At 47.9% G+C, this 13,263-nt stretch overlaps 1 protein-coding gene across 2 annotated transcripts in view; it reads right to left on the bottom strand.

Annotated features, from left to right (window-relative positions):
- The window catches only part of BNIP3L (BCL2 interacting protein 3 like), a 31,999-nt gene extending 19,903 nt beyond the window's left edge, over positions 1–12,096 (bottom strand). The window contains exon 1 of one of the 2 annotated variants that reach the window (XM_036312273.1): positions 11,916–12,096. In XM_036312273.1, coding sequence (XP_036168166.1) covers positions 11,916–12,015 — 100 coding nt within the window. In that variant the 5' untranslated portion in view covers positions 12,016–12,096. The remainder of the gene's footprint in view (positions 1–11,915) is intronic. The other variant, XM_036312278.1, reaches the window with a different exon arrangement.
- Between the last annotated feature and the right edge of the window lie 1,167 nt (positions 12,097–13,263).

The following is a 13,263-nucleotide window of genomic DNA, read 5'->3' as shown; positions in this document are numbered from 1 at the left end:
TATACGTGGCCTTGGTAATGTAGATAGGCCTAAAAATATTTCTTGGCTTAATCAGTTTGCTGAACACATTAAGGTGTTTTAATTTTAACAAGAATTGACAACAGTAGCCAATAAGCTAACTTCACAAAAAAAGAGATAGTAATGTATTTTTTCTCCTGTAATTTCCATTCCTTACAATAAACTTTGTTTTGGAAATCATCACCACGCAGGTTGATGGGGCCATTGCTTTAAACTCCCAGCAAAAGCATTAGAGAGAGTTTTGTGGCTAAACAGTATTCTATCAGCAAATCAGAACAATCACCTAAATAAGGTTCAAACCCTAAAGGCACTCTAAATGAGGTGAAGACTATTCCAGATCTAGAAGTGCACTCAACATCATCCTGATGTGAAGGGAAAGCTCAAAGGCATACCTGATTAGAAATATGACTCCACCCCTTACTATCTACTAGTATCTGACTGTCTGACCTTAAATTTCCTCATTTGTAAAACAGAGATGATAATAACATAGTATCTACCTCCCAGGGCTACTGTGATGATGAAATATAGAAACACTAGAGGCCCAATGCATGAAATTCATGCAAGAGTAGGCCTTCCTTCCTCCAGCTGCCGGCACCAGCTTCCCTCTGGCACCCGGGACCCGGGCTTCCCTCACAATCCCGGTGTTGTCCAGAAGGTCGTCCGGTATAATTAGCATATTACACTTTTATTATTATAGACTAGAGGCCCAGTACACAAAATTCGTGCAGGGGGGGGGGGTGTCCCCTCAGCCCAGCCTGCACCCTCTCCAATCCGGGACATCCCTCTCACGATGTGGGATCACTGGCTCCTAACTACTCATCTGCCTGCCTGATCATCCCCAACTGCTGCCCCTGCCAGCTTGATCACCCCTAACTGCCTCTGCCTGCCAGCCTGATTGCCCCTAACTGCCTCCCCTTGCCGCCTGTTCACTCCCAACTGCCCCCTCCCCCGCCGGCCTGGTCGCCCCCAACTGCCTCCCAGCTGGCCTGGTCGCCCCCAACTGCTCCCCCTGCCAACCTGGTCACCCCACACAGCCTGCTGTTCAGTCGTTTGGTCGTCCCTCACTAACCCCCCTGCCGGCCTTGTCGCTCCATGCAGCCTGCTGTTCGGTCATCAGTCTGGTTGTAACAGCCCCTGGCTTTTTATATATTAGAACTAGAGGCCCGGTGCACAAAAATTTGTGCACTCGGGGGTGGGGGGGAGGGGTCCCTCAGCCCGGCCTGTGCCCTCTCGCAGTCTGGGACCCATCGGGAGATAACGACCTGCTGGCTTAGGCCCGCTCCCGGGTGGCAGAGGGCAGGCCCAATCCCTAGGTGCAGCCCCTGGTCAGGCTCAGAGCAGGGCCGATTGGGGAGTTGGGGCGCCGCCCCATCATGCAAAGAGCAGGGTGGATTGGGAGGTTGCGATGCCACCCTCAGTCACGCTCAGGGTAGGGCCGATTGGGGGGTTGGGGCACCGCCCCGTCACACTCAAGGCAGGGTCGATGGGGAGGTTGCGGCGCCACACCCTGTCACGCACAGAGCAGGGCCAATCAGGGGGTTGGGGTGCTGCCCCCTGTCACGCGCAGAGCAGGACCCATCAGGGGGGTTGGGGCTCCGTTCCCTGTCACGCACAGAGCAGGGCCCATCAGGGGGTTGGAAAGCTCCCCCCTGTCACTCACAGAGTAGGGCCGGTAGGGGAGTTGGGGCACCGCCCCCTGTAACAGAGCAGGGCGGATCAGGGGGTGGGGGCGCTGCCCTCTATCACCCACAGAGCAGGGCCGATCAGGGGGTTGGGGCGCAGCCACTCTCACACTCAAGACAAGGCCAATGGGGAGGTTATGGCTCTACCCCGTCACACACAGAGCAGGGCCCATGGTGGGGGGTTGGGGCGCCGCACCCTGTCACACACAGAGCCGCAGGGCAATCATGGGGTTGGGGAGCTCCCCCTATCAGGCACAGAGCAGGGCTGATCAGGGGGTTGGGGCGCCTTCCCCTGTCACAAACAGAGCAGAGGGGATAGGGAGGTTGTGGCCCCACCCCCTGTCACACACAGAGCCACAGGACGATTAGGGGGTTTGGGCGCTGCCCCCTGTCACACTGATCCCGGTGCCGGGAGGCCTCTCAGCTCCGCTGATCCCGGTGCTGGGAGGCATATTACCCTTTTACTATATAGGGTAGAGGCCTGGTGCACGGGTTGGGGCCGGCTGGTTTGCCCTGAAGGGTGTCCTGGATCAGAGTGGGGGTCCCCACTGGGGTGCCTGGCCAGCCTGGGTGAGGGGATGATGGCTGTTTGCAGCTGCTCACACACCCTTCAGGGTGGGGGTCCCCACTGGGGTGCCTGGCCAGTCTCGGTGAGGGGCTGAGAGCTGTTTTCAGGCTGGCGAGTGACTGAAGCTCCCAACCGCTCCTTTTTTTCTTTTTTTTTAATTCTGGGCCAGCTTTAGCTCTGAGGCTTGGCTCCAGCTCTTAGGCCTCCACTGCTGAAAGCAGTTTTCTGGCCTTTGTTTATCTTCTGTATTTGAAATGACGTTGCGATCCTGCTGGCTGAAGCCTGATGGACTAAAGCAGGTTTCTGGGGTTTTGTTTAGCTTCTATATTTGTAACATAGTTCTTAGAGTTGCAGCTCAGAGGCTGGCAGCGACAGGCAGGGAACGTTGGAGTCCTCCATCACTGAAGCAAGCAAGCCTCATGTTCACTTTAAGCTGCCTGGCTGCCGGCCACCATCTTGGCTGGCAGTTAATTTGCATATCGCCCTGATTAGCCAATGGGAAGGGTAGCGGTCGTATGCTAATTACCATGTTTCTCTTTTATTAGATAGGATAGGTAAAGTGTCTACTAAACAGTAGCTGCTCAGTTACACACTAGTTAAAAGAGTTTATATTTGTCCCTAGGCTGGTAGCTCAGTCATCCCTATACACCAAGATTATGGGTTCAATCCTAGTCAGGGCACATACAAGAATCAACCATTGAATGCATAAATAAGTGGAACAACATATCAATGTTTCTCTCTCTCTACCTGAAATCAATAAAGAAGAGTTTACACTTGTAAATTACTTAGAACAGTGTTTGCTAAATAAAAAAGAAGTGATCTTGCCCTAACTGGTTTGGCTCAGTGGATGGAGCATCGGCCTGTGGACTGAGGGGTCCCAGGTTCGATTCCAGTCAAGGGCATGTACCTTGGTTGCAGGCACATCCCCAGTAGGGGGTGTGCAGGAGGCAGCTGACCGATGTTTCTTTCTCATTGATGTTTCTAACTCCATCCCTCTCCCTTCCTCTCTGTAAAAAAATCAATAAAATATATATATTAAAAAAAAAAAAGAAGTGATCTTTTCCTTCCTTTCCCTCTGAGGCAGTCCTAGGGTTGTCACAGTTCCATAATTATTACTAATTCTTTGGGACTATATTGCCAAGCAACACAGTTACATGGCGTTTCCATGGTCTTATTCTATGTGTGCATAAAAATGTACACAGACTAGATAGAACTCAACATGGGTTAACAAATTCAACTAGCAAAGCTAAGGCAGATTTAACACTGAATATTTAACTAAATATTTGGAATGCCTCTGGAGTTAAGAAATATGCCAAATGCATCACTAAATTTAGAGTTCGGCAAAATATTTTAACTGGAAAGAGAGGCAGAGCAAGAGAGAGGTATATGATAAACTGTTGGTTGTTTTTTGTGTTGTTATTTTTCTGCTTTCACTGTTTCTGGGATTTTCAAACTTATTTTAGAACCAGTTCTTGTACAGAATCCCAATGTGTACAATTAACAAAAACAAATAAAAGGCCGGAGCTGCTCTGGCAGAGGCAAAACTAAATAACCAGGAGTTCCAGATGGGTCTCTGTGGAAGCCAGTGTTCCCTAAAATACAATTAATGTTCATTTGAAGTAGCTGATCAAAGAGAAAAAAGGGTGTAACAATATCAGGTTTTCTGGACCTTACTTTTTTGAAGGATTTCCACACCAATATCTAAATTCTACTTCCTATATTAAAAATATGTAAGCAATCATAATCTAGGAACTTGGGGAGACATACCTAGAAAAACTTAGTAAAAGTAATCTCTCTAATCGCCTTAACACTCAGCATAACTGAAAGCATTTCTACTTAAGGAACACAATATTTCCTTGACATATATTAATATAGTGGTTAAGAGCACAGACTGAAGCCAGACTCCAACTCTATCACTTACTAGTACAGCTGTTAAACCCAACACTTGCCAGTTTTCTCATCTGTAAAACAGGGATAATAATTGTATCTACCTCATAATATCATTAGGGGGATGAAATGAATAAAATACATTAAAAATAGGAAAGGTTACTGGTACGTAGTAAGTGTTAAGTAATATTATAATTATACTTTATCTTTTAAAAAATATTTATTACAAAATGTTTCTTGAAAATGCAAACATCAGTACATAAAGTAAAAATTAATACCTCTCATCCCGATTTCACATCCCTATCCCAAAGGAAACCAGTTTTAAAACATTCCTATGTAAACTTCCAGAATTTTATATATGGAATCATACTATGCATATTTTTCTGAAAGTAGCATTTGCTACCTAACAACTTGCTGATGTCTTTCAATGTCAATGTATATTACCTTACTTCATTCTTTTAAACAACTGCTTTACACCCCATCATAAAGATACACCATACTTCTCTAAATGGCAATGGTCAACCATTACCCAAAGTATTGTTTCCAATATTGTTATTAAAACCAAGGCTTCATGGAGGGTAATCTGGCAATATATATTAAGGGCCTTAAAATGGTAGATGATCTTTAACTCAATAATTCTCTTCCAGAAATATCATCTATGGAAAAAAAAAATCAGTACTGCAGAGAAAGTTATGCACACAGATATTCATTAAGAGGCTACATATCAGCTTCATCATTTGAGAAAAATGGGGAAAAAGCAAATTTATCTTTCTCAACAGATGAACTACACGTCTTTTTCTCATTATCTGGTTCATTTCTGGTTTACAGCTCAGAGTTTCTTCATGTTCTAACTCTACCAATCCTCACTAAGTCCCTTTTTACCTAGAAAGGAAACAAGGCAAGATATGAGGACTGTGCTGTCCAAACAATAGAAAGCAGAAAAAAATCTGAGTGAATTCTCTTCCTAATAATCTTTAAACTTAAAAACTGCAGGCTGTTACATTAAAAGCCTATTTACAAATTGAAAACTGTTCTCTTATGCCAGATTGTACATATACATAATACAATGAATTTTTTCTATTTTAAGTTCTTGAAAATGGCTAAGAAATTCAGAGAAGCATGCTTCTACATTCTCTAATACAGTACATCATGAAGGCTGGTCCAGTTATTGTGATTACATTCACAACTGTATGTTGTATATACTCTTTATAGTTTTACTAGTGGCCTGCTGCACAAATTCGTGCGTATCGAAAGGAAATTAATTAGAAGAAATATATTAATACTAGAGGGCCGGTACACGAAATTCATGCATGGGTAGGGTACCTAAGCCTGGCCAGTGATCAGGGCCAATCAGAGCCTTCTGGCTGCTGGCAGGAGCCTTCCTTCCCCAGCTGCAAGCTGGTGCCTTCCTTCCCTGGCTGCTGGCTGGGGCCTTCCTTCGTTCCGTGCCACACCCCCAGTGGTGAGCACATATCATAGCAAGTGACTGAACTCCTGGTCAAACTCCCGAGGGGATACTTTGCATATTAGCCTTTTATATATATACTAGAGGCCCGGTGCACAAAATTCGTGCACTGGGGGGTGGGGTCCCTCAGCCCAGCCTGCCCCCTCTCACAGTCCGGGAGCCCTCAGGGGATGACGTACTGACGGCTTAGGCCCACTCCCTGTGGGCCTAAGCCGCAGTCTGGCTGCGGAGGCTCGGAGCAGGCGCCCTGTGAGTGTGTGTGTGTGTGTCTGCTGGGGACCTGCCCCCAGCTGCACTGAGGAGGCTCAGAGCAGGCGCCCCGTGTGTGTGTGCATCCACTGGGGGCCTGCCCCCAGCTGCGTCAGAGGCTCGGAGCAGGCACCCCGTGTGTGTGTGTCCACTGGGGGCCTGCCCCCAGCCGCGCTGCGGAGGCTCAGAGCAGGCGCCCCTCTGTGTTGTTCTCTCAGTCTCCAGGCCGCGCCTGCGTGTTGTTCTCTTGGGCTCGGGGCCGCACCCAGCCCCTCCTCCTGAGCGGATCGTGACCGTTACAGAGTCCCGACCTCATTTGCATATTACATCTTTATTTTTATATTAGAGGCCCAGTGCATGAATTCGTGCATGGGTGGGGTCCCTCGGCCTGGCCAGCGATCACGATCAGGGCTGGCTGGAGAGAGGGACTGCAGAAGGTTGGCCAGCTGCGGGAGGTTGGCTATGGGAGCACACTGACCACCAGAGGGCAGCTCCTGCAGAAGCGTCTGTCCCTTGGTGGTCAGTGCATGTCATAGCGACTGGTCAACTGTTCATTCGGTTGACTGGTCGTAACAGTCACTTAGGCTTTTATATATATAGATATATATATAGATATAGATATATAGATATATAGATATAGAATAGAGGCCTGGTGCATGAAAATTCATGCACTGGGGGGTGGGTCCCTCAGCCCGGCCTGCCCACTCTCACAGTACGGGAGCCCTCAGGGGTGGGAGGCAACCAGGTGATCAGGGGAAGGCGACGCCCCATCACACCTCTGCTGCTGCCACTGCCGGCAGCGCAAGCCTCAGCCAGCCTGGTTACCTAAGCCTCGGGTGACCCTGGGCAGCTGGGCAGCCGCCATCCGAGGCTTGCCTACCCCTCGGGCTGGCCCTGGAGGCTGAGGGGACTGGGGGACTCTGGAGGCAGGCACGCAGAGTGACCGGGCCCACCTGGGAGCGGGCCCAGCCTTGCCACACGCCTGCTGCCCCACTGGGGCTGAGGGGACTGGGCACCACCATCCTGTGGCTGTGGGCGCCACCACCTTTGAGGGTGAGGCAGTCAATTAGCATGTTCCCTCCTTATTGGCTGTGGGCACCGCCATCTTTGCGACAGCGTGAGGGTCAATTAGCAGATTCCCTCTTTATTAGATAGGAATAGTAGGTCACTATTCACCCTTTCTCTATAATAGAAATGTCAACCAAATTCACAATCGACAATGACAGATTGAAACACACGCATGCGACTGGTACCAGCGAGAGCTTTATATGTATCACACATGTGCGAGTCAACTTAGCCTTTTATAGTTATAGAATAAACTTGCTTAATTAGACCTGCTTTCTGATTTGGCTAAGCTTTTTCCAGCCCAGTGAAGTACCCCAACTTCTCTTTCAGGTAATTGTCAGCAACATAGCAGTAAATATCAACACAGAGCAGATTATTATTGTAGATCACGCAGGGAGAACAAAGGGTTAAATATTTAACTGCAGCAGTGTTTGACTACATTCTGTGCAGTGAGAAAACCTGAAGTCATTTTCAAGGTCCACCATTTCTAACTTCTTTTCAGTCAAGTCAAGTTTCTAAGCTTTCTAAGTCTCTTTTCCAGCGAATGCAAACAAAATAGGATTCCACTGAGTCTCCTATCTACCCACTCCAGGACTTCTGTGAGGATCAGATGAGATGAGGCATGGGAAAACGCTTCACATACATTTGGGGGTCTCGGCAGCGTCGGCTGAGATTTGGTGGGGTGTTGCTCCATGGTGGTGGTGGCACCTGTGATCCCCCTTGGGGTAAGCTGAGTGTTGCTTTATGGGCGCCAGGTCCACAGTGCCATTTCTCTGTAAATGGCCAGTGCGTGCCACGGCAGCTCCTGCGTTGAGCGTCTGCACCCTGGTGGTCAGTGCACGTCATAGCTACCGGTCGGACGGACACTTAGCATATTAGCTTTTTATATATAATCACCAGTTCAATCCTCAAGCAAGAGGGAAGTGGAAGAGTTAGGGGTGAGGGAGAGGAGAGAGAAGGAAGAAGAGTACTATTTCTAAATTTTCCCTCAAGTTTTCAAGACTCCACCCTGACCCTAAACAGGGGTGTGACCCATTTCATTACGTCTTATCCTCTTTCCTTAAAGCCTTTATTTTATTTCAAGTACCTGATGCTAGAATTCAGATCATGAATAATCACTGATATTCTTATGAAACAAAGTCAGTAACTAGTATGTAAGGAGGTACTTACACACTAGTTACTTTTGTATTCAAAACAGTATTACAAGGCAGTGAAGTTTCACAAAGCTTTCTTGCAATACTGGGGAAGGAAGAACATTATGGCTGAAAATGTTTAAAAAGAAAAAAAAGGGGGGGCTGTACTTCCTACATTAAACAATAAGAATTATACTGCTATCTCAAGTTTCCTTTTTTTAAAAAAAAAAAAATATCTTTATTGATTTCAGAGAGGAAGGGAGAGGGAAAGAGCGATAGAAACATCAATGATGAGAGAGAACCACTGATCAGCTGCCTCCTGCACACCCCCTACTGGGGACCGAGCCCACAACCCAGGCACGTGCCCCTGACCAGAATTGAACCCGGGACCCTTCAGTCCACAGGCTGATTCTCTATCCACTGACCCAAACCGGCCTGGGCTTGATTTTCCTTTTATTACCTCCTGATTTTTATGACATAAATGCCCTATACAAATATTCTTAAGTAACTTAGTAGTTTTCTTAAGAATAAAACTAACAACTAGAAATGGGAAAAGAATCTTTTAACTTTGAAAGCTGTTCAGATATTTGTCCACTAATATGAAGTGAAAGTGAACAGTCTTCCTATGGTGGTAAACTAAAAAATATATATCAGAGAAATGTTTCATTATTTCAAATCCTATATAATAAAAGTGTAGTACGCAAATTGTCCCCTCGACCGGGAGTTGTCCTGGAGTTCGACCAGGGGTGGGGCCAGCCAGAGGAAGGGAGGGAGGCCCCGCCGGCAGCCACTAGGGACCCTACCAGTGCACTGGGCCTCTGGTATTTCAATAATTTGCTATTAAAACTCTGCTTTGACCCCCTGAACTAAAGATAAAATCCCAAGCCAGAGATAATCTGTACCATGAGTTCATCTCCTGTTTTTCATAGTTGTGCAACTTTACCCGACAAAGAACTTCAACTTATCAGCGATTTGGATAGTACATATTAGATGTCTGGATAAGTTGCTTTGCCCAGTGCCCAAAATCATTTGAAGGACTCAATAAGGCTTCTTGTTTTGCTCCGTTCAGTATTGTATAATGAGCTAAAAAACAGAGTAAAAGGCAAGAGGGGAGTAATTAAATATGGCACTGCCTAAAAGCTTTTCAGTAATTTAAAAGCTCACCCTACCCCAAATAAAATGCTTTCTATCTAGCAGCTTTCCCAATGCAACATTCTGATATCAAACACAGGCTGCGTGTTCTTCCATTTCTTAACAGCTAACATAAACGTAGCAGCAACTGCTTGGCCAACATCATCAAATATCTCATAGGTCTGTCTGACACAGGGATAAACAATCACATATAGCTCAACCCCATTTTTTAAATTTTTATTTTTGTTAAATGGTCAAAGGAAAATTACAATTCCTTTGCTTCCTGTGAAATCATGTACACATACTAGCCAAATAGCTAATAAAGGCATTATAGGAAAACAGAGTACAACTAAAAACAGATACTAAAAAGAGACAAGATGGTCAGGTCACCTCCGTACATTATATTAGATGGAATAACATACTGAGAGAATAAGAAGCATACCATCTGGGCCACTGAAAAGAAGTGTCCTGGAACGAGCACTAGATGGGATGAAAGTAAACACTTCAGCTCTAGGCCCTAGCCAGGTGTGAACTGGGACAACACACTGCTCTAGACGGATTTCTTTCCTAGTAAATAACAGTGACAGTCATCTCTAAAGCTTCCTCCCACACTTCGTAAAGTATATGATTGTTAACTCCTATACTGTAAACCTGGAACTAATACAAAATAATATTAAATGTAAATTGTAATTGAAAAATAAAACTTTAGGAGTTGGGTGGGGAGAGATTAACCAAAGAACTTACATGCATTCATGGACACAGACAACAGTGTGATGAAGGGGTCTGGGGGGGAGGGGGTGCGGGGGGGGGGAGTTAATGGGGGGGAAAGGGAGGCATCTGTAATACTTTCAACAATAAAGATAAAAAATAAAAAAAAAGAAAAAGAAAAATTTTAAAATAAAACCTCTTCGAAGAAGAAAAAGGAACTCTTACCATTTGCCACAGCATGGATGGAACTGGAGAGCGGATAAATACCACATGATCTCACTCATTTGTGGAATATAATGAACAACATAAGCTGATGAACAAGGACTGATCCAGAGACGGAGAGGCATTGATTGGACTGTCGGGACTTGGAGGGAAGGTAGGGGAGGGTGGGGGTAAGGGGGAAAGATCAACCAAAGGACTTATATGCAAGCATATAGGCCTAATCAATGGACATGGACAATGGGGGGGTGAGGGCATGAGGGGGGGGGGGGGTAGAGGGTAACGTGGGGACAAGGACACATATGTAATATCTTAATCAATAAAAAATATATTAAAAAAAATAAAAAAATAAAAAAATAAAACCTCTTCCCATTCTAAAATCCCATGCTTCTAAGAGTATGCTAAACACGGGTAAATAATTTTAAAATGCATATTAATATGTAAAGCAAATAACACTAATGGACTCTTAAATTAATACTAATTTACTGTAGGAAATGATGTCTTATATTCCAGACCATAAGACAGTTAAACGTTTTTAAAAGTCAACATTTAAGGAATTTATCCACAAAAAGATGAAGCAGCAGCAATAAGCAATGAAAACATTTCAAAATACTCAAGTTCTGTCCCCATCTTGGGAGGACAGGAACTCTCTTCCCTAAAATAATTTTCAGGCCACACGGGTACACCGCCCTCTTATGAAAGATGCTGCAGTGCTTTCAAATGTCATTCGAGCATCCAAATGATTTCTAAACCATTTCGTCGGGCATATGCTAACTGTCCCGACCGCCTCTTTTATGAAAGGAACTACAGGAAGATTAGGCAAAACCTCCCAGGACCCCGAGCTTTACAGGCACCCGGGAATCGCCGCAGGACCAGATGTCTGAGCGCCAGGATGTCCTGAGAAGCGACTGTCGCCGGTCGCAATTCAATCTGCCATGAACTTTCAACCGCCCTGTGTGCCAATCTGTTTTTAACCGTTTCTGAAAATTCATTGCCCCAGACTCCGTGATGTGTGCAATCCTGTATGGTTCAAGGGGGTGTTTGTTCATAAACAGGTTTATAGGCCACACAAGCCTATCGTTAAAAAAATACGTATCACTTGAGCAACTCTGAAACATCTAAAAAAAAAAAAAAGTAGCATAGCTTCCTCCCCCCGCAACGTGATACAAGTAACCACTAAATTACTAAATGATTTTCCTAACCAGCCTGTGGTAACAAAGGAACGCAACCGGAGGGCTCACGTTCCCAACCCCGGACGCAGGCCGCCCCAGCGAGGCGGGTCCCCCCCAGCGAGGCGGGGTCCCCCGGCCGCAGCCCGCAGCACACCGACTTCCCACCGTCCCGCGGCCGCCTCCGCCCCCCGCCGGCGGCCCGCGTCCATCCCCCGGCGTCCCCGCCGCACGTCCCCATCCCGGCCCACGTCCCCCCGCCGCCCGCTCCGCCCACCCGCCGGGCGCCCAAGGCCCGCCCCTCCATGCCCCCCGACAGGCTCCGCTCAGGGTCCACCACAGGTGGAACCGGCTCGTCCCCCCACTCTTCCCACCCATTGTCCTCCCCAACAGCGAACCCCAGCAGCCCCCGACCCCAAGACCCAGGAGAAAGGGAAGACCCGGTCCAGAGGAAGGCAGCAGCGCCTCATCCTGACAGGTGACGGGAGCTGTCAGTCACCCGCACAGGCTCGACCTGGACCAATGGGCTGCCTTCTCCTCCCGCCTCCCCCCACCCCCCCGCGGGCCGGCGCGGCTCCTCCTCCCCCATCTCCTGAGGCAGCCCGCCCGCCCGGCGCTTACTGTTGAGGCCGGCTGGCGGGGGCACAGGCGACTCCCCTTCCTCGCAGTTGTTGTTGTTGTTGTGCAGGGGCGGTGGCTGCTCTACTAAATGAGACGACATTGTCGGGCGGCTGGAGGAGCGGTGGCCGCAGCGGACTGCCTCCGGCTCTCGGACAGCAACACAACAAGCCGAGTCCCCCGCCCCCTTTTCTGCTCCTGCGCAGTCCCTCCCCGCCCTTGACGTCAGAGCCCGCCCGGCCACGTGACGACAACACCTCCAGCAGGGGCGGCGCGAGGCGGGGCGGCGCGGGGCGTTCCCGGCGGACGCGGACGTGGAGACCCGGAGGCACGCTGATGCGCGCACCGGGAATGCGTTCCTGCGAGTCTGGCGGCGGCGGGCGGTGAGTTACGCGGCTGGAACCGGGATGCGGTGGAAGCGTGCAATGAGGAAGCGCGAGGTGCTCCTGTGCCGGCTCCCACGTCTCCCACACCCACGGATCAACATTGTTTTATCCATCCGTGAGCGTTCATTTCCGTGTTCACGTCGGCGAGGCCTCACTTCTGTCAGAGGTGATGCTCCTGGCAAAGGGAGAAAAGACCCAGTGCCTCCCTGTCATCAACCTGAAATAAAGCTGGTAAAACCTGAGCAGCATCAGGCAGACCAGACTTTCAGTTGTTCAAGAGTTTCAACAGTTTTAATTACAAACGTTACACGCGATCATTGTGAAAAAAGAAATGGAAAATTTCAGGGAAACATCGAGAAGAAAATAATCACCCAGATCCCGTCGCCAAACTCACTTCTGGGACTTGACACGGAAAGCCTGTCCCCGGGCGCGGGCCCGCTCCCCTGCGCACATGAGGCGCCCCCCACCCGCACCCCCCTCCCCCCCGCACCCCCTCCCCCCCCGCCGTCGCCGGCCGCTGCGCCTGCCCTGCCCTCGCTCTGGTTTACGCGTGGCTCGCGTTCCTCTCCGGCGGTCACTTTTTTACTTTGTATTACTCTGCAGGCGTTTAAAAACTTCACGTGATCAACTCGATTATTTTTATATGACTTGGAAGTAACCTCACACCGAGATTGTGAATTTATTGCTTGTAAGTTTTTCTAATTTTCTTAGAGGTTTAATTTTTCTACTTCGACCTTAATTCAATTTTGAAATTTATTTTTGTTGTGTTGTAAATTACTTAACTTCCGTCTTCCTAATTGAGTAATCAGTTGATCCAATAATATTAATTTTTAATCATCCTTTTCCACACCGATGAAATTGGGTTTTATAGCCTTCTAAATTCCCACAAAAATGTGAGTCTGTTCAAGGACTCTCTACAGTAGTTTTGTTAGATAAATACTAGAGCAAGTGTCTTCTCATTTGTC

Source organism: Myotis myotis, unplaced genomic scaffold, assembly GCF_014108235.1.
Source record: "Myotis myotis isolate mMyoMyo1 unplaced genomic scaffold, mMyoMyo1.p scaffold_m19_p_6, whole genome shotgun sequence".
Classification (NCBI taxonomy): domain Eukaryota; kingdom Metazoa; phylum Chordata; class Mammalia; order Chiroptera; family Vespertilionidae; genus Myotis; species Myotis myotis.
The sequence above is the reverse complement of the archived record's forward strand: the minus strand, read 5'-3'. Positions and strand labels throughout refer to the sequence as shown.